The 23,141-nt window shown below is 53.9% G+C and overlaps 2 protein-coding genes across 4 annotated transcripts in view; one reads left to right on the top strand and one right to left on the bottom strand.

Moving 5' to 3' along the window:
- Positions 1-1,443: 1,443 nt before the first annotated feature.
- TMEM11 (transmembrane protein 11) lies at positions 1,444-11,637 on the top strand. Of its 2 annotated transcripts, none has more exons than XM_059998736.1 (2): positions 1,444-1,508; positions 10,803-11,635. In XM_059998736.1, the coding sequence occupies exons 1-2, from the start codon at positions 1,450-1,452 to the stop codon at positions 11,317-11,319; spliced, it is 576 nt and encodes a 191-aa protein (XP_059854719.1). In that variant the 5' UTR covers positions 1,444-1,449; the 3' UTR covers positions 11,320-11,635. The 2 variants fall into 2 exon arrangements, with proteins under 2 accessions (XP_059854719.1, XP_059854720.1); XM_059998737.1 differs by lacking the exon at positions 1,444-1,508 and adding an exon at positions 7,704-8,393 and having other exon boundaries at positions 10,803-11,637.
- A 788-nt stretch (positions 11,638-12,425) lies between these two features.
- Positions 12,426-23,141, bottom strand: part of DHRS7B (dehydrogenase/reductase 7B) — a 33,161-nt gene continuing 22,445 nt past the window's right edge. The window contains exons 3-7 of one of the 2 annotated variants that reach the window (XM_059998733.1): positions 21,421-21,530; positions 16,684-16,900; positions 16,163-16,255; positions 13,401-13,545; positions 12,426-13,207 (exon numbers count right to left, since the gene is read on the bottom strand). In XM_059998733.1, the coding sequence (XP_059854716.1) occupies positions 12,826-13,207; positions 13,401-13,545; positions 16,163-16,255; positions 16,684-16,900; positions 21,421-21,530 (947 nt within the window). In that variant the 3' untranslated portion in view covers positions 12,426-12,825. Of the gene's footprint in view, positions 13,208-13,392; positions 13,546-16,162; positions 16,256-16,683; positions 16,901-21,420; positions 21,531-23,141 lie in introns of both variants that reach the window. The other variant, XM_059998735.1, reaches the window with a different exon arrangement.

The following is a 23,141-nucleotide window of genomic DNA, read 5'->3' as shown; positions in this document are numbered from 1 at the left end:
TGGTGTTCTGAGTTCTAAGGTGTCACCTTATGTAATACTCATACTGGTCCTCTGAGGAGAGGTGTTAATATCACACCCAGGTTACAAACTGGGAGGCTGAGAAAGAGAGGTTATAAAAGCAGCCCCCCCCCCCCAACACACACACAAAGCAGCCCCAGGTCCAGATCCATGCTTCAAACCCAACTGTTCTAGAATCCCTAGAAACCCTCTGAATCAGCAAACTGGTCCAGAGAAAATAGACTAATCACAAGGCGAGATGGTCATCGTTCGGAGGTCACTAAGCAGGGCCGCACACTGTTACCTGGAGGCGGGACTGTGACCCAACAGGAAGAGCAGGTGCTGCTGAAGGATGGTTGGCAGGGAGAGAAAGGCATTTTAGGCACAGCATGGACCGTCTGGGGACCTCCGAATCTGCTAACCTGGCTCTGGGCAGGGAAGGGAGGCAGTTGAAGCCGGAGAGGGGAGCAACCTCCACATTACGGAGGGGCTTCTGGGTCGCGCTTAGGAGCTTGAGTTGCATCTTGTAGGTACTGAGGGCCCGTGACAGACTCTTAAGACTGTTGTAGACTGTGAACCGAAAGGAAATCCTGAGGAATCCTCAACGATGGGAGCCGCATCTACACCCGACAGCCCTCGGGCCCTGGTTCGCCCGGTTCGGCGAGACCCGGGGGCTGAGAGCAGGCGCCGTGCTTCTCCCGTCTCTGGACACGGCGCTGATTTCAGCATGAGAGTTGCTCAAATGCTTATGGGACCAATTAATATGTCTAGCAACGCTGTCGGTCGGAAGCAGGGGAGGGACTACAACTTCAGAGCTGCGAGGGGTCCCCCGGATCAGCCCCTGCTCGGAGGGGACAGCGGGCAGGAGTCACTGGGCTCCGTCCGCCCTCCCGACTCGGCAGGGTCCAGGCAGGGCTCCCGCTGGCGGGGTGAGGGGCCAGCACCCGCCTTCGAAGACGCCCGAGTGCGGGGCTGTGTCCTCGCCACCACGGCCGGACGAGGGTGCGACGTGCGCGGCGCCCTGTCTCTCCCAGGAGTCATCACACGTTAAACTCTCCCCTTTCTCCGCTTCCAGACACTCTCTGCCAACAGCCTGCCAGCAGGGACCCCCTGGCGGCGGGGGCCGCGTCTGTCTCGCCTCCCGAGAATTTGGGGGATGAGCGAGAGTGGCCCCTCGGTGACCTCGGCAGTCGAAGCTCTCGAAGCGCAGGAGGCCTAGCGGCGGCTAGTCCGGAAGTGGGCCCTCAGCTCCTCCTGTCTGGGCCCGCGTTTCCCAGGCGGCCTCGGGGTGGGCTTCCGGCGCGCAGTGTATTGTGGACCTTATAGTCCCGCGGGGCCCGATCCCCAGCCGGCGCGCCGTCCGGGGCGGCGGCCGGACTACAACTCCCTCCCGCCCGCGCGGTGTCGCGAGGCCGCCCGGCGTGAGGCGTTCGCGAGCGGGGAGTCTCCAAGATGGCCGCGTGGGGAAGGAGGCGTCTTGGCCCGGGCGGCGGCGGTGGCGCCCGAGAGAGGTGAGGCGCGGGCTGCTCTCTGCGGGTGGCTCGGGGCTGGAAGCCGACGGGGCTCCTCAGGCTGCAGCGCCGTCCCCGCCTCCACCCCGCGGCTCGCCCCGGTCCGCCGCCGGGCGCGCGGGGTCCCGGTCCTGGCCGACGCGGCCTCCGCGGAGGGCTCAGGAAGGGGCGATGGCGGGCTGGGCACGGCCGGGCCGCGGCGGGACCCGCCTGAATGCCGCGGGCCGAGCGGCGCCGGAGACCCCGGCCGCCTGGTCGCGCGCGTGGTCCTCTCAGCCGTAGCGAGGAGTGGCTTCTGGGACGGAGGAGGCAGGGGACGGCTTCCCATCGCGGGCCGATGCGGGGCGGGCGGGGTGGTTCGCACGGTCACCGAGGGGCCTCAGCCTTCCGCGCTGTGACTCCGGGCGGGGAGCCGGCCGCTTCCCCCGGGGGTGATCCTTGGGACTTCGGAGGCGTCTCCGCCAGCGCCCCTGCCGTGGAAATCCTTTGCAGCGACCTTTCCTAACGAACGGTGCGTGAGTAGGGCAGGGAGCCGGGAGCTTGTTTCTAACAAGGTAGATCTCGATTTGAAAGACTCATTTCTAGAAGATAAGATTGGAGTCGTCGTTTTCGTGTTTCGTGTTGAATTTACAGTTTTTGCTTCTGAGGAACAGTTTCAGCTAGTAGAAGAAGCCACTAGAACCTGTTCAGGCCCCAGAAGTTTGGGAAAGGATGTGTATTCGTGGAGTCATCCGGTTTGCACTGTCCTGACCATTCTGTTACGAGTGGGCTGGTGCGGTAGACATAGGTCAGCAGGATCTCCGGGTTTGCTTTTGGGTTTTTTTGGTGAGGATTGTTGAACAGAAAAATTCTCTTTCTTTTCTCTTCCCCCTTTCTCCCCTCCCGCCCCGCTCTCTTTTTCTCTCGACTATTCTGCGTTATTCTCTCTCTTTGATTGCATCACATACTCATTGTGGTCGCCTTCCTGTTTGGTTAGCTGTGCTGATAGACCCCTCCAGCTTGCATTTTATTCTCGAGCTCGGAGTTATCCAGCCTTGTCCCTGCCGCACTTCCTCTTGGAGAAGCAGCAGTGAATGGCCAGCAAGTATTTTTGTTTTTCCACCTCCCACCTGGTTATTTCTTAGATCAGACCATACAAAGTTAAAGAAGAGATCTCGATGGTTTCCAGATGGCCTGAAAAACTAGCAAACATTTTCAAGATCTTTAATGCAAACATTAATCCTTTAGTAATAGGAAATAACTGGTTTAGAAGACTCAGTTGCAGAGAGAGAAGCATTCCTCCTTACTGGATAAAAACAGCAGAAGGGGCCAAATGAGGACGCCCCAGACACCATACAGGGGCCGTGCCAGCAAAAGTTACAATTTTACTGATCTAAGAAATTGGATATTGGGTTTTTTTCCTCTTTGGTTTAAGACAAGTGTTAATTCGAAACTGAGTTTGCAAACCAGGATCCCAAAGGCTGAAACTAGTCCTTGACTGTGATCCTTAGTTTTTAAGAGAATTTAAGTTAGTTGCCAGTGGTTATAAATGGAAATAGTTCACATAAAACTCCTCTGGAAAAGCTGCGTGGTGGCTCTTTTTGGTCAGGGCAGGTGCTCATCATTCCTCACCTGCCAGCTTGACTCATTGCAGTTACCTGCCTGGTCTCCTTAGGTGTTCATGTTGCACCCTTTGGCCTGAACGGCAGGCTCTGCTTGCACATGCATATGTCGTGTGTCAGCCAGGAATGGGGCGTCTGGTTTTGTGGTTTGGGGGGCACCATCTGTCATCCTTCCAGATAACCGGGAGTGGCTGGGGGTACCCCTTTGTTTGCCTCTGCCGTGAGACCCTAGCTGGGCTCTTTTGGAGGAGTGTTTGCCTGGGCTGTTTCCCAGAGATCCTCCACGCTGAGTAGGGGATGGAAACCTAGCCTGGGCACACCTCCATTCCTGCTCAGTGGGTGGGAAGACTTCCGGGTGGGGCAGGCTGGATTAATTGATTGCCCACACCATAGATTGAGGCCCAAGCATACCTAGTGGCTCCTGTGACCGAAGTAGGCTGATTATGGTGTTCTGAAATGACTTTGTTCCATGGCATGTTTGTGCTGACTCAGATTTCAGCTCCACGCTGTAAGACCACTTTCCCGAGTTGCTGCACACACTTGGTTGCAATCTGCTTTATGCTGACACCCAAGGAAACGTCGTCTAATTTGGGGCATTGGCTGGAGCAGAGCAACGCTCTGGGCAGACTTTCCAGATTTCCCTGTGGCTGCAAACTCTGAAGCCTGCATTGTATTTGAAGGCCCTGCTTGGTGCCAGACCTTCCGCAGGAGTTACTGTTGTCAGCTGTGTGTTAATGATGGTCCAGTTTAGAATACATAGTGTGTGAATTCTTGCTTTACCTGGTTCTTGAGTCTAGAGCTGTGTTAATTCAGTGTCCACTAGTCACTTGCAGCAATTAAATTTAAATTAATTAAAATTAAATAAAGTGAAAAATTCAGCTCCTCAGTCACACTATTTACATTTCAAGTGCTTGGTAGCAACACATGGCTCGTGGCTAATATATTGCACAGCGCAGATAGAGAACAGGAAGGTCAGCGCTGGTCTAGACCAAAATAGGAGAGGGGTGGAAATAGCAAAATGAGAGCTGCTTGCACGCTGAGTTTTCTCTTCAGTCCACTAGATCTAGGGAACCCACAGTGTTTGTAATGAAGATCATCAGACCCTGAGCTGTAACCTGAATTCTTGTCCAAAACTCCGCACACTGGCAGCAAGCACAGCAAACAGATTGCCACTTGTCCTGTCGGCCTCTTTGAGACAAACTTGCCCGTCTGGGAAGGCGCGGTGCAGGTATCTGTGTGTTCTGCCGCTTGGTGCCAACCTGGGCCAGCTCACAGAGTCGCCGCTCTGTCCCATGTGGGCTGCCTGTCCTCCTCCTGAAGGGCCCCCGAGTGTCCCTAGTTCTCTGTGACTGTTGAATGTGAGTGCAGCCCGTGAGGATGCATGGGATCTGATTCTGATCACGATGTGAGGCAGCAGCACTGTTTAAAGGCCTGGAGTGTTCAGAGGGCCGGGCTCTGGCTTTAGGGTGAAACCACGTTTTGTGGCCTTTCCCCTCCCCGGCTTATGCGGGTGTCTGCTCCAGCCTCTCTAGGCAGCCAGTTCTGTGGGGTTACTTCCACATCTTCTGTGCTACGCTTTATTCCCGGGGACTGGGCCGTCCTCTTTGACAGCTTTGCTGTAATCTTTGAACTGGATGGATGTGGTTCTGGCTGGCTGGTGGAGGGTTTAGTTCCCAGAACAGGTGGACCACGAGCCACGTGGGCAGGTGGCTGACATTCCCAGGGCGATGTTCCCCTCATTCTGACCTGGTCGTTTCCTTTAGAGCTGAGGGCCTCCAGGGGATTTGGATGTTTTCTTTCTCTTGAGTTTCTTTCCTCCTGGTCTGTATGAGTCGTGCCAGTGCAGCATCTGCACCCAGGTCCGCGGGTGTGCAGGCCTGAGGGTGTGGGTCCCGCTCAGCTGGCTGCCAGAAGGTTCTGATCCTGGAAGTTGGATGTTGTGGGTTAGGGTCTGCTGGGGTTCGTCCTCTGGGGTGAATCTCCATTTTCCTTGATTCGTTCAAGCCGTCGGGGTTCCAATGGCAGTAACTCGTGCCTCTATAGTTCAGTCCTTCAGGCCTGACTTTCTGAAGGAGGGAGGGTGGTCTTGTGTCCTGAACCGGGCCTCTGTGCACTGCCTCCTGGGCAGTCTCGGCCATTCTGCTCAGGGCTGTCCACTAGGGCAGCCATTGGTCACTTGCGGCTGTCAAGCATTGGAAATGTGGCTGGTGTGTCTGAGGAACTGAATTTTTTTTTTTTTGGCTGTGTTGGGTCGTCGTTTCTGTGCGAGGACTTTCTCTAGTTGTGGCAAGCGAGGGCTACTCTTCTTCGCGGTGCGGTGCGCGGGCCTCTCACTGTCGCGGCCTCTCTCGTTGCAGAGCACAAGCTCCAGACGCGCAGGCTCAGTAGTTGTGGCTCACCAGCCTAGTTGCTCCGCGGCATGTGGGATCTTCCCGGACCAGGGCTTGAACCCGCGTCCCCTGCATTGGCAGGCGGACTCTCAACCACTGCGCCCCCAGGGAAGCCCAGGAACTGGATTTTCAATTTCACTCCATTTTACTTAAGTTTAAACAGTGCTCGGGCCTTGCGCTGGGTGGCGCCTTGCAGCTGTCACCTTGTGTGCGTGCCCGGCCCAGCCCATCTCACCCCGTCTGCACTCTGCAAGCTGGGGCCTTTGCACCGTTTGACACGACGGAAGCTGGCTCAGAGCAGCAAGGGGGTTTGTCCTTGGACACAAAGCCAGTGAGTGACTGAGAGGAACTCTTGGTGCGCCGTGGTCTTGTCCCCAAAGCAGAGCTGCCCGGTCCCTGGAGCACCACGGGGAGCCTGTTCCCTGGCACGTGGCTTCCTCTGAAACAATGAGAACGTCAGGTGCCAGTTTGGAAACGTCCTCAGTATTTGGAGCTACAAGCCTGTGCCTTTCAGTCCTAACTGGCCTTTGAATCCACAGCATAGGAGTTTACTGCTTTCCTTGGCTCCCAAGGAAGTGATTTGGGGTTTGCCAGAAGTGGGTTTCCCTAGACCAGGGATGCAGGGGTGGCACCAGGCGGCATGTCACAGCTGGTCACGTGACCCTGTGCTTATTGGGTGGAAAGCAACCTGATGCATGGACCTAGTTTACTTTTCAGCCACAGGTGCTCTTAATTACTGTTAATTGTTTTTCGTCTCCTGTCAGTCCTTTCAAAGGTACTTCCTCTAAGTCTGTTGGGAACCTGTTACATTCAGGCCCAGGGTGGGGTGGGGCGGAGCAGACTGCGATGAAAACAGTCACTGCCCTCAAGGAGCTTGGCATCACCTCCTCCTCTGTTTGAGCTGAGACTGTGAGCCCAGGGCCGCTCCAGGAAGGGGCCTTAAGGCAGGTGTTTGGGTCGGTTCTTCTGGTTCCAGCATGACCAGAAAAGGTGGTGGGTTGCAGGGCCAGTGCCCACTGGAGCAGGAGGGGGGCCCCCTCTCCTCGGCTGGGAGGGCCTGCCCTGTCTGGTCTCTTCCACCCCAAGGGATACAGAGCTATTGGACAGGATCTTTCTTTTTATGAAAAAATTTATAATTAATTTTCCCATTACAAAAGAAACACGTTTATTTTTTCTTTTTGAAAAATACAGAAAACTAAAATTTAAAAGTTACCTGTTGGGCCACCATCCAGAGAAAACATTATTGGCCTTTTTTTATGCAGAGCATCTTTGATGCTTCCCACCAGATATTTTGTCTTGGAATTTTAAAAATTATATGTTAAATCCATCAAAAGTATGTCTTTACCATATGAAAAGTTATAAACTTGCTACCATATGTATGACCTTGGGAACACGAGGCTAAATGAAGGAATCAGCTCCAAAGCCCACGTGCCACGTGATGCGTTCCTGCAGAACGCCCAGAAGAGGCAGATCCACAGTCAGAAAGTAGGTTGGTGATCGCCATGGACGGAGGTCAGGGGAGAGTGGGGAGTGACGGGGTTACTTTTGAGGTGAGGAAGATGTTCTAAAATGGATCGTGGTGTTGGTTGCACAACTCAGTGAAAAGTGTCGAGCCACTGACTTGTGCAGTTTAACTGGGTGAATCTATCACAATAAAGCTGTCATTTAGGAAGCACAAGTCAAAACCACCATGAGATGCCACCTCATACCACTAGGATAGCTACTATGGAAAAAACAAAAGTGTTGGCCAGGATATGGAGAAAAGGGAACCCTTGTGCAGTGTTGGTGGGAATGTACATTAGTACAGCCACTGTGGGAAAGTGTGGAGGTTCCTCAAAAAATTAAAAATAGAACTACCACATGATCCAGCAATCCCACTTCTAGGTATGTATCCAAAATAATTAAAAGCAGGGACTAAAACAGATATTTTTACACCCGTGTTCACAGCAGCATCGTTCACAATAGCTAGAAGGTGGAAGCAACCTACCAACGGATGGATGGATAACGAAACGTGGTCTATACACACAGGGAATATTACTCAGCGTTAAAAAGGAAGGAAATTGACACTTGCTACAACGTGGATGAACCCTGAGGACATTATGCTAAGTGAAAGAAGCCAGCCACAAAAAAAAGATACTGTGTGACTCCACTTACATGAGGTCCCTCCCTGAGCAGCCAAATTCAGAGAGACAGAATGTAGAAGGGTGCGGTGGGGTGGGAGTTGTGGTTTAATGGGGACAGAGTTTTAGTTTGTAAGACGAAAAAGTTCTGGAGATTGGTTGCCCGACAGCGTCTAAGTGTACTTAACCTTACTGAACTGGACACATAACACAGAATTTACAGATAGTAAATTCTGTGTTATGTGTATTTTACCATAATTTAGAAAAAAATTAATAAACCAAGTGCTAGCATCTCCCTGGCCCACACTTCCCTCCCGAGCGCAGGCAGCAGCCACCTTACTCCTGAGTCCTCCATCGTCTCCGTGACAGCATGTGCTTGGTCCTGCATGTTCCTGAGCCGTGTGTGTGTGAGTGTGTGTGTGAGAGAGACAGTGTGTGAGAGAGAGAGGTGTGTGAGAGAGAGAGAGAGAGAGAGAGGGGCGTTCACGGGTGTGGTGCACCCACTTCCCCCTCAGGGTCGGGAGGGACTGGGCGGCTGTGCCTCCACGGCTTTCCCTCCCTAGGCTGAGTCACGGTCTCTTTCTCTCTGCTCTTGAGTCTTCTGCTCTCACCAGGAGTGCTGCTTTGAACATTCTTGTGCACCCCTGACTTTTGGAGCTGTCTCCCGACTTTGTGGGTCCCATGTCTGAGGCTCCTGTAATCCCAGGTTCCTTCAAGACTGGCTTCGAGATGGCGTGGGATCCCCTGGGCCGGATTCTGTGCTGGCAAAATGAGGTTTGTTCTGTGGGCTCTTCGTGGTGGCTGCCACGTTCCCCAGGATTCCTTTGAGGACTATCTCCTGGGTGCTGCTGGAACCGATTCTGATGAGGAGAGGAGGAGACTGACCCCAGCTGGAGGCAGGTTCACAAGCCCCCAGGGGGAGCCCGTGACGCTGACCCGAGGCAGCGCCTGCAGCAGCCCCGTGGCCCGGCAGGCTGTGCTCTTCTGTGCAGGCCAGTTCCGTACTGTAAGCTCCATGGAACCTGCCAAATTCAAAGAGTTCTAAAGTCATTTGGTAAGAAGGGGCCCCTTTTCTTTCTGGAGCCCCTCCATTCCCCTCCTCAGAGAGAGTCGTCACTCTTGGGTCTTTGTATATCAGCCCAGAGACATCTGTGCATCTACAAGCAAGCGCACACTTTCTCAGAAAGGCACTGAAGACCACAGGCTGCGAACACTGGTCTGTACTTGGCTTTTTCACTTTAAAGATCTCTTTCCATTATCGATGCGCTCTCAGTTTTTTCAACATGAACCCTTTTTACTATGCTCTCTTGCTGGTCACTTCACACCTGCAACAAAATGCAAAAATATAGTCGCTTAGGAAGCCCAGGACTCAAAGGATCCCAATTAGCTATTAGTTGTTGGGTTTTTTCCATCTGCTTTTGTGTACAGGGTTCAAGTTGGGGGTTGGCTGGTGGTGCTCTGAGATGGTTCACGGCAAACTTCTGACGGGGTTCTTTCCTTAATTGGGCACTGGGGTAGCCGGGCAGAGGCGGCCATGGCTCACTCTCGAGTCCTCAGCCACCTGGCTTGAGAAGCAACAGTCCTGTCAACTGCAGGACTGAATCTGGTGGTCCAGGCAGCCTTTGAAACTACATTTGCAGGGCAGAGGGTTCCCCGGCCCCCCCAAGCAGGTGGGGCTGTGGGTGCTGACGGCAGGGTGGGTCCTCTGACAGAGGGGGCGCCTGCTGGTGGGTCTGGGTCTGTTCTGGACCCTGTGCTGCTTCCCTTCCCTGCACACTGTGGAGTCCTGGAAACCTGCTGCTTTATGTGTCACGGTCCGTCCTTTCCTGAGCAGGTAAAGCAGGTTTGGCCTCTAGAGCAGAACTGGTGGTGAGCCCAGGGCGGTGTGCCCGCTGGGCTGGCTGGCTCCTGAGCCTGCTGTGTCGGAAGGCGCCGGGGAGGGTTCTCCGCGCTGTGGAAGGCTGGTCACTGGTTGGCGGTGACGGACAGGAGTGGGGTGACCGGCCCAGCGTAAGACTGGGGCTCCAGGCGGCTTTGGTGGGTGAGCACGCCATCCACACACCCTCAGCTGTGCAGTCCCGACTGCCCGTGTCCACTGGTAGTTGCTCCCGTGCCATCAGGGCTGAGCCATAGCCTGGAGGGACTTGGGGGCACAGCCACCAACCTGTGGAGATGGGCTCGCCCAGCACGCTGTGGGAGGAAGCAGGAGCCCGCCCCAGGGGTGGGCGGCAGAGGCGAGGGTGGGGCAGACGGGAAAGGAAGGCCTGGGTGAGCGCCAGGTGAGGGTGGGGTCTGCCCACTGACGTGTCCCCGAGATGCTGGGGCTTCAACTGGTGCTTCCTTGTTGGGCCTGTTTTGTCACTGCACTCAGGTAGGTTAGGGTTTGGGCAAGAATGTTCTCTAATCCCGGCCTTGACACCCGCGCCTCGCTCTGAGCGTTCCAGAGGGACTGTGTGGCCGGAAAGCTCACCTTGGACGCCGACAGGGAGGCATCGTCCCCTGGCCTCACTCTGACGGTCCGCGGGGCGGCACAGACCCTCCATTTTCCCGTGCTTCTCTCCCTGGGCCTGTCTTGGCTGATGAACTTGCCAGAGCTGCTCCTGCCGGGAGTGAGGCCCTGCCTCTTAGGTTTGCTTGTCTGCTAAGGTGCCTTGTAAGGTGCTGGATCCCACCTGGGAGCCTGTCTCCATTCTGAGTTAAAACCAAATGGGGAGGGGGACTTCCTTGGCGGTGCAGTGGCGAAGACTCCATGCTTCTGATGCAGGGGGCACGGGTTCAGTCCCTGGTTGGGGAGCTAAGATCCCACATGCCGTGCAGTACGGCTCCCCCAAAAATCCCCCTGGGAGCACAAAAGGGCGGGCACCAGTGGCCGGCTCTCCCTCGCCTGTCTTTCCTCCCAGGAGTTTACCCAACAGTCCGCTCTCCACTGCCTTGAACGCCTAACAGCTTTCCTCTTTGAAGGAAATGCTGACCCTGGAGGTTCTGGGGTGACCTCGTTCCACAAGCCTTCCCTGGTACCTACGCGCGCGGCCCCTTGTGCAGCCGCTGACCAGGCAGCTCCGAGCCCCGCTCCCAGCGGCCGCCTGGTGTGCTCAGGGCAGGCGCCTCTCCTCTGGGGACGGCATCTCTGCAGAGCAGCAGCCTCTAACCAGCTCTTCTTTTTCCCCACCCCTTCCTCCTAAGGGTGAGCCTGTCGGCCACAGACTGTTACATTGTGCATGAGATCTACAACGGGGAGAACGCCCAAGACCAGTTTGAGTACGAGCTGGAGCAGGCCCTGGAAGCCCAGTACAAGTACATCGTGATCGAGCCCACACGCATCGGTGACGAGACAGCCCGCTGGATCACTGTGGGCAACTGCCTACACAAGACCACCGTGCTGGCGGGCACCGCCTGCCTCTTCACCCCGCTGGCGCTGCCCCTGGAGTACTCCCACTACATCTCCCTGCCTGCGGGCGTGCTGAGCCTGGCGTGCTGCACCCTCTACGGCATCTCCTGGCAGTTCGACCCCTGCTGTAAGTACCAGGTGGAGTACGACGCCTACAAACTGTCCCGACTGCCCCTGCACACACTCACCTCCTCCACCCCGGTGGTGCTGGTCCGGAAGGACGACTTGCACAGAAAGAGACTGCACAACACGATAGCACTGGCGGCGCTGGTGTACTGTGTAAGGAAGATTTACGAGCTCTGCGCCGTATGATCGGGGCAGCGTAGGGGGAGCAGGCAGCCCGGCCCGCGAGGTGGCAGAAGGAGCCCGGGAAGGCGTCTGGCTGCACGCTGGTTATTTTAAAGAAATAACAGATCACAAGTGTACCAGGGGTTTTTTCAGCTCATCACACTAAGATGTGGATTCCTGTAACCCACGGGGGCCGGAGGTTGTGGAAGGCCGACCAGGCAGCAGGATGTGATGGAAGCAACGCTACTGAGGGGATGTGAACGCGCTTGGGGGGTCGTTAAGTATGTTGTTTAACTGTACCATCCAGAGCCAACCAGAAGCTATTGACCATTAAAATTATAAGAATTTCAACTCCAGGTGTCTGCTCTCTCCGTGACGGTCCTGGTGGGAGCATGCAGGTGGCAGGAGGGGCACCACCTGTAGTGCGAACAGGCCTCTGGACAGGCAGGCCCAGCCCCTCCCAGAGCAGCCTCATGCCTTGGTCCAAGGCAGCGCAGCTCAGTGCCGCTCAGGGGTGTGGCAGGGCAGGTAGGTGGCGAGGCCTGGCAGTCACTGGGTCTCCATTGGGCTCACCTGGAGAGCTGGGGCCTGGGACCTCTTGTCCAGATTCTGATTTAGGAGAACACAAACTAACATCTGTATTTTTTTTAAAGCACTGAAGCTGTCCTGAGTTCAACCTGCTGCCCCCCTCGTGTTCCACAGAAAAGGGGGCCATGCCGGCCCGAGACTCTGCTCGGTCATCCCTAAGGGGCACTTTTCTAAGCGGCAACCAGACTGATGTTCACGTGGTTTTAAAGGATCCCTCAGGAAGATCAGACACCAGAGAGTAACAAGGGGTGCTGGGAAGGTGTCAAAAGGGTGTATGGGGGTGATGGGGCCATCTGTTCACAGGAGGAGAGCCAGAGATTTTAGAAGAGTGAGAAACTTTGACTTAATTCCAAGGGCCTGGAAATGCTGGTCCCTCAGTTGGGTGCTGGGTGGCAAATGGTCTGGAACAAGGGTAAACTGGCAGTGATCCTAAACAGACCTATCTTGACCGTGCAGTGCCCACCACCCTCCTGAGCCTGCTGGGTGGGACTGGGAGGTGTTTCTGTAATAGGCCAGATTTGGAAAGGGAGCCTGTGATCTGCCTGCAGATCAGATTCATGGGTAAGGCAGCTGGAGACGGACCAGCTGTGGCCACCTTGGGGCAGCTGAGCAGAAGCTGTCACCAGAAACAAGCCAGGTGCAGATAGGCGGCTCCAGCACACGGAACAATGGGACACGTCGAGAAGCCAGCCACATGCTGACTGTTGGCCACGCTGAGCAAGATGCTGGGGGACCCCGTGAACGGCGTGAAGGCGGCAGCAGCCTTCTCCCCAAGCCCCCAGCGCTAGGTGAGTCAAATACAAGAACTGGGTCAGATGACAGGAAGTCTTCTGATCTCGAGACCCGAATTCAAAGGAGGCGTGGTTCTGCCTGCCCTCAGGGATCACAGCTCCACAGCTCAACCCTTTACTTCACGTCCTAGAGTTTAGATCCAGCTGCATTTTACCCCTCCCCCCGGAGGAAGCCTGTCCTCCTCCAGCAGGACAGGCTGGGGGTCTGCGAGAGAGGCATGACTCCCTCCCCACCCCCGCCATGAGGCAAGAATCCAGTACAGTCCACGCAAACACACCTGTCCCTGTGGAGCAGCGGTGCTGCCGCGCCACCTGCCCGGACAGGCACTAGCAATGCTTGGGTTTCTGCTCCTTCCTGGCCCTGGAGGCCATGAGGCTGAAGAAGAGCCTGGGAGCCAGAGTGCGCAGGTAAACAGCCAGGGAAGGCGCCACATCGGCCAGGACCACATCCTTCTTTTTCTTCCCCACGGCAGCCAGCACGTCTCGGGCCACCTGCGAGGGGCTTCGGCCCTGGGCCGTGGTCTTGTCCATCACTGAAATGAAACGAGAGACTCACTGAGCTCGGGTTCATGCCGAGTGAGGTCAGTCTTCAGTATATATGACCAACACCCACACGTCAAGTGGTTCAGTTTTAAACTTATTTTCTGAAAGAAAATGAAAACGACCACAGAATCATCAGGTAGCTTTGCATAGAAGAAAAGCGACACCAGGGCCTAACCTCCGTACTTGGACCCGTCGGCCGTGACGGCGTTGAGGGAGAGGTTGGTGTGGATGTATCCGGGGCTGACGACGGTCACCTCGATGTCATGCTGCTCCACCTCGGCCCGCAGACAGTCGAAGAAGGCCTGGGTCGCGTGTTTGGAGGCCGCGTCTGCAAAGGTCAGTGGCCAGAGAGGCAGGTGAGTGAGGGGCGGGGACGCATTCGTTCCCTGAGTCAGAGGCGCCCAGCCTGGGCCCTGGACAGGCGCGGGGGTGTCAGGTCTCCTGCTCTCGTGTGGTTCAGGGAAAACACTGTACACGATACACTGACCTACAGGTACGCTCACACACAACATGACACAGCGCACATGGTCAAACGTGAACCACTGGGGATGTATAGGAAGGGTGCATAGGGTGTTCTTTGTACTGTTCCTGCAAGGTTTAAGTGTGAAATTAATCTAAATTAAAAGTTTAAAAAAAAAAACACTTAATGCCTACTGGGTAAAATATTCAAATAGTTCAGGAGGAAATAAAGTAACCAAGTGAAAGTCCTCCTCGTGCCTTCCAGTACGGTTCCCCAGAGGGAGCCAGGCTGCCGGTTTCTCAGCATTCATTTCTCACATCAACCAGGTACCTACACGGGGTGCGACACAGAAGTCATATTTGTGCGGACACGGCCTCACGCTGTGCCTGTTTCCGTGTCATTCCTGCACGTAGCTCTCTCCAGCGGGGGACAGACGGGGCAGCTGCCATGCCCCTCGTGGTCAGAGGCCACACTGCAACAGTGCGTCCAGGGAGGCTCCCTGCACGTGCAGGAGCGTGTGTACAAACCCACATCTGGCCTTCTCACGTCTTTTGCCTGACAGCTTCCACAGGATGGCCTTTCATCTGGAAGAGCTGTCCGGGCCCCCTCCGCTCCCCAGCAACAGCCTCTCTGCACAGCGTCAGGTGCTCTGAGGGGACAGCGGAACCCTCCGATGGCACTCCTGGGAAACAGCATCTCCACTGACGGTTTCCGGATTTGGAGCCCACACGTTCGAGCCTGAGGAAAGCGCATCCATCAGCCACGTAACTGTAGGTCCTGTGAGCAGCCCAGCAGCGTCCAGACTCTGCAGAGCCTCTGGAGGGCGGCCTGGCCGAACGAACGCTCTGCGGGCGGGTGGCTCGAGACACGCTCCCACCAGCCGTGATTCCAGAGGCACGGCCCAGGCCGAGGCCCGACAGGACCCCCGGTCTCCACGCCTCTCGGGCTGCATGTAGGTCCTCGGCCAGGCTGTGCTAACCTAGACGCCGTGACTGTGGTCCCCAGGGCCCCACGCGCTCTACACACATCCTGGATCCTCCCACTGGGCCTCACAACAGCCCCGAGAGGTACCCGAAGCCACCCCCACTTCACGAGTGGGGAGACTGCTGCCCGCTGGGTTGGCCGACATGCCCAGGAGGCACCGCCTCGTCCGGCCTGGTGGTTATAAAGCACCCAGAACAACCAAGTGTGACCTACACAGTCACAGCCAAGGGGAGGACAAACCTCAGTGGGACTAAATCCAAGTGAAGTGTGGAAATAATTCAGTACAAGAACACTTTACAAAGAACTCCTTTACCCTGTGTACCCTTTTCCCTATTATTGCCTCATCTGCTCTGTCCCATGTGATGCCTGCATATCTAGTCCTCAGGAGGCTGTCCTGTGCCAGCGAAGTGAAACAGAGAACTGGCACAGGGATAACCGCCCCAGAAACAAGCACGATACGGCGGGTGTCTCACGTTGTCTTGAGCACGGCCGCGGAGGGGGCAGTGCGGGCTCAGACGAGTCCCACGGCTGACCCAGACACACAGCCAGCACCAGGAGGACCAGGAGGATGGCTGCGCTGCGTTCGGGCTGACAGGTGGTTCCCAGTCGTCCAGCTGGGTGTGCGTGGCCGTCCTTTCACGGTGTGGAGGCAGCTTCACCCCTCCCCTCCCTTCCCGTGGCTACGTTGAGCATCTGGAGAGGGGGAGACTGTTACAGCTGAGTGTTTCCTTGCAGACGGTGGAGCAAAGAACGCAGTTCCCAGGACAGTTTGTGAAATCACCTTTCAAATCCTTTAACAAAAGTAGAATCTGCTTGCTGGTGCTCGTGATGGCGCAGTCTCAACATTCTGTCGTAGCCACTCACGCAGGGAGGTGAGAGTTGGGACGGAAGTCAAGCTGGCAGCGTTAATTTTTTGGTCCTATGTCCACTTTTTGGAACTAATCTTACTGAAACCCTCCCATGAGAGCCCAGAGATAAAAATGCTGAAGGATGCTGTACACAGCACATCACTGCTACTGGTCACCGACTGAAGGGAGGACGCAAATCCTCACGTGTCACGAAAACTACTAAGGAAATTATGCCACATCCATTCGATTAATGACTGTATATCCACCTAAAGGAACTAGGTAAATCCACATGTGCTGATGCAGAAAGACACTGTCAAATGGAATGAGCGAACCACAAAGCTACATATAACGTGCCCCAGTTTTGCACATTTGATCCCATGTAGAAGAATTCTGGAGGCACATGCGGTAAAGTGGCGGTGGGGCAGCACCTGGGGGCCGACACTCGGGGGGCACAGCACGGGGGCCACAGGTGGCACGAGGAGCAGAGCTGGGGCTGAGCCCAGGCCTCTGCTCAGGAGCACACGCTGATGACGTCCCTGCACGTTCCGTGCTGAGTGTTTCTGTAACGTCTGTATTCTGGACAGTGAACGTGTTGTTTTTATAACAGGGAGAAAACAGTAAAGGGAACGTGGGAAGGAGAAGGAAGTACTCACACGCGGATCGGAAGGGAACGCTGATTTTGCCCTGGATACTGCTGATGGCGACAACGTGGCCCTGGCGCCTTCTGATCATAGAGGGCAGGAGCGCTGTGGGGAGAGGGGAGAGGTCACTGCAGCTCATGCTGAGAGCCTGGGTGGGGGGGGGGGGGACTGTTTACTGGAACTCTTAGCCCCCTGCGCCCAGGAGGGGAGGGAAGGCCTCTCCCTGGAGTGAGAACCGTGGCTGGACGTCAGAACGCCCCACTCTGTAGGTGTGCAGACACAGTGGAAAGACGTGGAGCCAACACTGTGCAGATGAGGCTGTTGCTGAGGAAGACATCTCGATGTAAGACCATAAAGCAGTGGAAGAAAATGCAAATATAAGCCCAGAAAAGCCAACACCCAGGCTGTAAGGACACCACTGACTCCAGGGTCAAAGGGATGGGACAGGCCAGGTCTAGGAAGAAGGAACCAAGGGAAATACAAAGAATGCCGACGTACCTGTGCTCGTCTTCCTTTTCACCCAAGACCATTACCTTTCGTCAGAGCAACCGGACCAAAGTAGTTTGTCTCCATGACTCTCTTGTCCACGTCCAGGCTGGTGTCCACAATGGTGCCGCGGTAGCTGATCCCGGCGTTGTTGATGAGCACATCCACATAGCCAAAGCACTGCAGGATCTCTGCAGCGGCCCCCACTATGGCCCCAGGGTCCGTGAGGTCAAAGGTCACCATGGAAGGCTTGTGAGTCTGCACCTGGGCAAGAACAACAGAAGCCGAACGTAGCTTCAGAGCGACGGGCGTGGGAGCCCCAGGCCCTGCTTCTCAGTGCTGGAGGGCCTGGCTGTGAAGGGACAGGTCACAACACCTCTCTGAAGGATGTGACCTGGAGGGGCCTGCCAACCCTGCTCATACCTCACTTAGGCAGCCTTTCTCCTTAACTGACTGTAAATGCCATGGGGCAGGGGTCACGTATGATGGCAGCATGGCTCCCCTCGCCGCCCTGTGCCAGCCTGGCGCTGACCTGTCCTACGTCACAGAGCTGCTATCCTTCTCAGGCCAAATCAGTTTCATTCTTCAGTCACAAAACAGTTTTTGTTTGTTTGTTTGCGGTACGCGGGCCTCTCACTGCTGTGGCCTCTCCCGTTGCGGAGCGCTCCGGACGCGCAGGCTCCGCGGCCATGGCTCACGGGCCCAGCCGCTCCGCGGCATGTGGGATCCTCCCGGACCGGGGCACGAACCCGTGTCCCCTGCATCGGCAGGCGGACTCCCAACCACTGCGCCACCAGGGAAGCCCCACAAAACATTTTTATATGCCCCTATATGCTCAACACTGGGGACATGGCAGAAAGCAAGACAGACGTGCTTCTGTCTTCCTAAAGCACGCAGTCTTGTGGGGGAAACAGACAAATTCTGTAATTGAAGAGAATGACTAGCCAAGCAGTCTAACTCAGGGGCTGTCGCAGAATCTAAGAAGATGAGGGAGGGGATGGAGTCAGAGGGAGCATGGAGATGGAAGTGCCTGGAGCCCTCCCTCTGCCTGGACAGGTGCACTGGCGGCAACTCTCTGGAGTGAAATGACGTCATGACTCTGAAGTCTGTTTGAACGCTTGAAGCTTCCAGGGGAGTGCTCGGCTGGCAAAGTATAGACAATTTTGGCCAATTTCAACCATTAGCTCCATGGTGGCCCCACCCCTGTGGTGGGCAGCTGTGGGAAAGGCAACCCACATTTCTCTTGCAGCTTGAAGGAGCCAAGGTAGACAATAAGGACCTTGTCTTCCACATATCAGGACTGCATTCTGATGGTGGATGCTGTTCTGATCGCCAAGCTGCAGCATGGAAGCAGCCTGCACTCTTTTAACCACCACCTGCTGAAGTGGCTTCCAGTAGGTTTAATGGAGTTGCACTTGCCTTCTGGTATTCAAAAATGTAGATAAATCCCCAGAAAAACATTCCTCAGGAAGCCCAGACAATGAACTGACTAAAACAACTGTCTTAAAGATGTTCAAAGTGCTAAAGGAAGATGTGGACAAAGGCAGGAAACTCATGTATAACAAAATGAGAATATCACTAGAAACAGAAATTATTAAAAAATTCTGGAGCTCAAAAGTACAATAACTGAAATGAAAAATACACTACAGGGGTCCAAAGGCAGATCTGGGCAAGGAGAAGAGAGAATCCATGAACCTGAAGAGGGGACAACTGAAATTCTCAAATCCAGGAACAAGAAAAATGAAGAAAAGTGAGCAGAGCCTAAGGGATCTGTGGGACACCACCAAGTGGACCAACACACTCCTAGTAGGAATCTGAGAAGGAGGAGAGAGAGAGAAAGGGGCAGAGAAAACATTGGAAGAAATAACTGCTGAAAAAGTCCCAAATTTAATGAAGGACATGAATCTACACATCCAAGAAGTTCAACGCCAAGTAGGATAAACTCAGAGACCCGCACTGTGACACATCACAATCACAGCCAAGTGACAGAGAATCTGAAAACTGCAAGAGAGAAACTACTCCTCACATAAAAGAAATCCTTACTATCAGCTGATTTCTCATTAGAAACCTTGGAGGCCTGAAGACAGTGGGTCGATATATTCAAAGTGCTGAAGGAAGAAAAATGTCAACAAAGAATTCTATATCTGTGTTCTATAATGTCAAAAATGAGGGAGAAATTAAAGTTCCCATATAAATAAAAGCTGAGGGAGTTTGTTACCACTAGACATGCCCTGCAAGAAGTGCTAAATGAGGTCCTTCAGGTTTGAAATGAAAGGAAGCTATACAGTGTAACTCAAAGCCATTTGAAGAAATAAAGATCTCCAGGAAAATAAATACACGGGGAATTATAAAAGCTAGTAGTATTGTAACTTTGGATTGTAACTCTACTCTTTATTTTCTACATAATTTGACAAATGCATTTTAAAACTTATTAATCTATGTTACTGGGCAAACAGTGTATAAAGATGTAATCTATGACATGAATAGCAGAAATGGGGGAGGACAGAGTGGAGTTTCTGTGTGCTTATTGACATTAAGTTGGTATAAGTTCTAATTAGATTGTTACAACTTCAGGATATTCAATGTAATCTCCATGATAATCACATAGAAAATAGCTATAAAATATACATGTAAGGAAATGAGAAGGGAATCAAAGCATTTCACTCAAAAAAAATCAACTAAACACAAGAGAGTAATGCAGGAAATGAGGGACAAAAAAGCTACAAGACATATAGAAAAAAAATAGCGAAACGGCAGAAGTCCCTCCTAAATAGTAATTACTTTAAATGTAAATAGTTTAAACCCTTTAATCAAAAGACTGATTGGCAATTAAAAAAAAAAAAAACACCTAACTATATGATTTTTTTTTTTTTGGCGGTACACGGGCCTCTCACTGTTGTGGCCTCTCCCGTTGCGGAGCACAGGTTCCGGACGCGCAGGCTCAGCGGCCATGGCTCATGGGCCCAGCTGCTCCACAGCATGTGGGATCTTCCCGGACCAGGGCACGAACCCGGCAGGCGGACTCTCAACCACTGTGCCACTAGGGAAGCCCCTCAATAACATATCTTTAATATATCTTTGCATCTTAGGAAAACAGAGCAAACTAAACTCAAAGCTAGCAGAGGAAGGAAAGCAGATTAGAAAGAAGATAAACAAAATATAGGGGACTTCCCTGGTGGTCCAGTGGTTAAGACTCCACACTCCCAATGCAGGGGGCCCGGGTTCGATCCCTGGTCAGGGAACTAGATCCCACATGCTGCAACTAAAGATTCCACACACGGCAATAAAGATCCCGAGTGCCTCAACTAAAGACTCGGCGCAGCCAAATAAATAAATAAATAAAATATTTAAAAACAAAGATATATATAGAGAGAATAGAAAACAAAGAAAATGAATGAAATCACAAGTTGGTGTTCTGAAAAGATCAACAAAATTGAGAAACCGTTAGCTAGACCAAAGAAAAAAGAAAAGGTGCAAGTAACTAAAATTAGAACTGAAAGTGGGACCTTACATAGATAAAAAAGATTATAAAAGAATGCTATGAACAACTGTATGCCAACAAATTAGATAACCTAGAAGAAATGGACAAATTCCTGGAAACACAAATTACCTAAACTGAGTCAAGAAGAAACAAAATCTCAGCAGACATGTGACGGGTAGAAATTGAATCAGTAACCTAAAACCTCCCAACAAAAAGTATCCTGAACCAGATTCACTGGTGAATTTTATCAAATTTTAAAGAAGAATTAACACCAATACTTATACTCTTCCGAAAAACTGAAGAGGAGGGACTTCCCTTGTGGTCCAGTGGTTAAGAATCTGCCTTCCAGTGCAGGGGATGCGGTCTGATCCCTAGTCAGGGAACTAGGATCCCACATGCCACGGAGCAACTAAGCCTGCACACTCTGGAGCCCGTGCAATGCAACAACAGATCCGCATTTACACAAGTAAGATCTGGCGCAGCCTAATAAATAAATAAATATTTAGAAAACAAAAAAAACCCGAAGAGGAGAAAACACTGATTCATTCTGTGAGGCCAGCATTACTCTGATACCAAGGCCAGATAAAGACACCACAAGAAAATTACAGACCAAACTCCTTTATGGATATCGATGCTAAAAGCCTCAACAGAATACTAACCAATCAAATTCAACAGCATATTAAGAGGATTATTCATCATGAGCAGGCTAAATTTATCCTAGCAAGGCAAGGGTAGTGTACCGTGAGGAAAGCAATCAGTGTAACCCACCACATTAATAGAACGAAGGGGGAAGGGCCATGTAAGCATCTCAATTGACGCAGAAAAGAGATCTGACATAATCCAACACCCTTTCATGATAAAAACTCTCAGAAAACCAGGAACAGAGGGGAAATTCCCCCAAGGTATTTATGAAAAACTTACAACTAACATCACGTCCAGTGGTGTACGACTGAAAGTGTTCCACTGTGCTCCAGAACAAGACAAGGATGTCTGCTTTCACTGCAGCTATTCAGCAGAGCTTGTTGTTCTAATCGGAGCCGTTAGACAAGAAAAAGGATAAAAGGCACCTCAACTGGAAAGGAAATGTTAAATGTCATCTTAACTTAAAATGTTAAAAGTCATTGCCAGCCTCCCGGCTACCACGGCCAAGAGGTGAACAGGTATTAGCGGAGACATGGGGGAGGAAGAAGGCACTCACAGAGGGGCCTCCCTAAACTCGCGGCACTGCGGAAGTGGTGGATTTGAGCCCAGCTGGCCGACCAGGGCTGCACCTCTTCCCCACGAAAACCACCCCTGGGCTCACCTCGGTAGCCCGGGAAGCAGCAAGTTCTCGGGTGAGCTCCTCCAGGGCCTTGGCATTCCGGCCACAGAGCACCAGCTTGGCACCGGCAGCATGGAAAACTCTGGCACATTCTAGAGGAAGAAGAAAGCAGCGTGGCAGCTGGGGAGGCCCAGGCCTTCACCATCAGCTCAGCTCCCAGCTCCCCAGCCCCAGACCATAGGGCTACTTGTTCCCCAGCCATCGGCACCGGCCCGCCGTGGAAGGCTGGGGGGCAGGGTTAGGGACCCGGCACAGGGAGCTCTGCTGTCACCACTGCAGAGCCCACGTTCGGGGCTGTGACAGACGTCCACAGGCAGGAGGAAGGCAGCAGCTGGGGGACAGACTGTTAGGTACCAGGCTCAGAACTTTCCAGCATAACCTTTAGCTCTGATCCACCCTGCGAGCAGTATCCCCACTTTCATGGCGAGGAGCTCAGTGAGGCAAGGGATGTGCCCGACGGTCAGGCAGCGCCAGCTCGGGGATGCCGTCACCTCAACGCAGCAGGCACGTACCTGCCGGGGCTGCTTCTGTGGTTCTGTGGACGCACAGGGGACACAGGACTCTGGTGAGAGGGGCAGAGAGGCTCCCCCGAGGCCTGAAGCCTGCAGGCTGTTCCTCCCGAGAGTACACAGGCCCGAGGGATCGTGGACACACGCAGCGGGGACAGGACGTGGGGAGGCTGACAGCCTTGCAAGGAGGTTAAAGAGCTAAAGTATGCCGAGCGCCCGCGCAGCAGGGCGGCATTAAGGGTGGCGTCAGTTTTTTTTGGCTGCGTTGGGTCTTCGTTGCTGCGTGCGGGCTTTCTGTAGTTGTGGCGAGCGGGGGCTACTCTTCATTGCGGTGCACGGGCTTCTCATGGCGGTGGCTTCTCTTGGTGCAGAGCACGGGCTCTAGTAGTTGTGGCACGCGGGCTTAGTAGCTGTGGCTCTCGGGCTTAGTTGCTCCACGGCATGTGGGATCTTCCCGGGCCAGAGCCTGAATGCGTGTCCCCTGCATCGGCAGGAGGGTTCTGCGCCGCCAGGGAAGTCCAAGGGTGGCATCATTTTAAAAGGTTCCCTCCTGCTGGGGGTTCCTGAGTCACTACAGCATCCAGGTGACAAATGATGAAGGCCATGGCCGGGGAGTCCAGAACTATCTGGGCACCTCTCTTAGTCAATATTCTTTGGTGGCAAGAAAAGGGACTCAAGTCACCCGGGGCAAAGCAAAAAGAGGATTTATCAGGAGGATTCCAGGGTAGCTCAGGAATTCAGGGAAGGAGCTGAATGGTTCAGATGCGAAGGACAGGAGTGGTGGTGGCCCAGGGTCCTGGGCAGCAGGAATCAAGCTCTCTGAATGCTAGCAGGTCCCTTCCCCACTGCATTCCCAGCCTGGCCTCTCCACCAGATGGGGGCGGGGCTGCAGACAGCGCTGCGTTCCCGTGGACACCACTCCTCGGCCAACAAGGGTGCCCTTGGCCTGTTCCCTCCAAGCTCTGGTGTCCAAATCCTTGGGAGGGACCAGGTCAGCCCTGGTGGGGGCGGCATCACTAGGACTAGGCCAGCCAGGGTCACGTGTGACTCCCAAGGCCACGACAGGAGGGGCAGGGAGAGGGAGGAAGCAGGGGCTGAGGTCCTCTCGCCCTGCCCCCAAACACAGCCGAGCGCTTGGTGCCCCGAAGCTAAATGCCCGCGGAGAGCCGCACAGCCCTGCGGTCAAGAGGACGG

Source organism: Delphinus delphis, chromosome 19, assembly GCF_949987515.2.
Source record: "Delphinus delphis chromosome 19, mDelDel1.2, whole genome shotgun sequence".
NCBI lineage: Eukaryota > Metazoa > Chordata > Mammalia > Artiodactyla > Delphinidae > Delphinus > Delphinus delphis.
The sequence above is the reverse complement of the archived record's forward strand: the minus strand, read 5'-3'. Positions and strand labels throughout refer to the sequence as shown.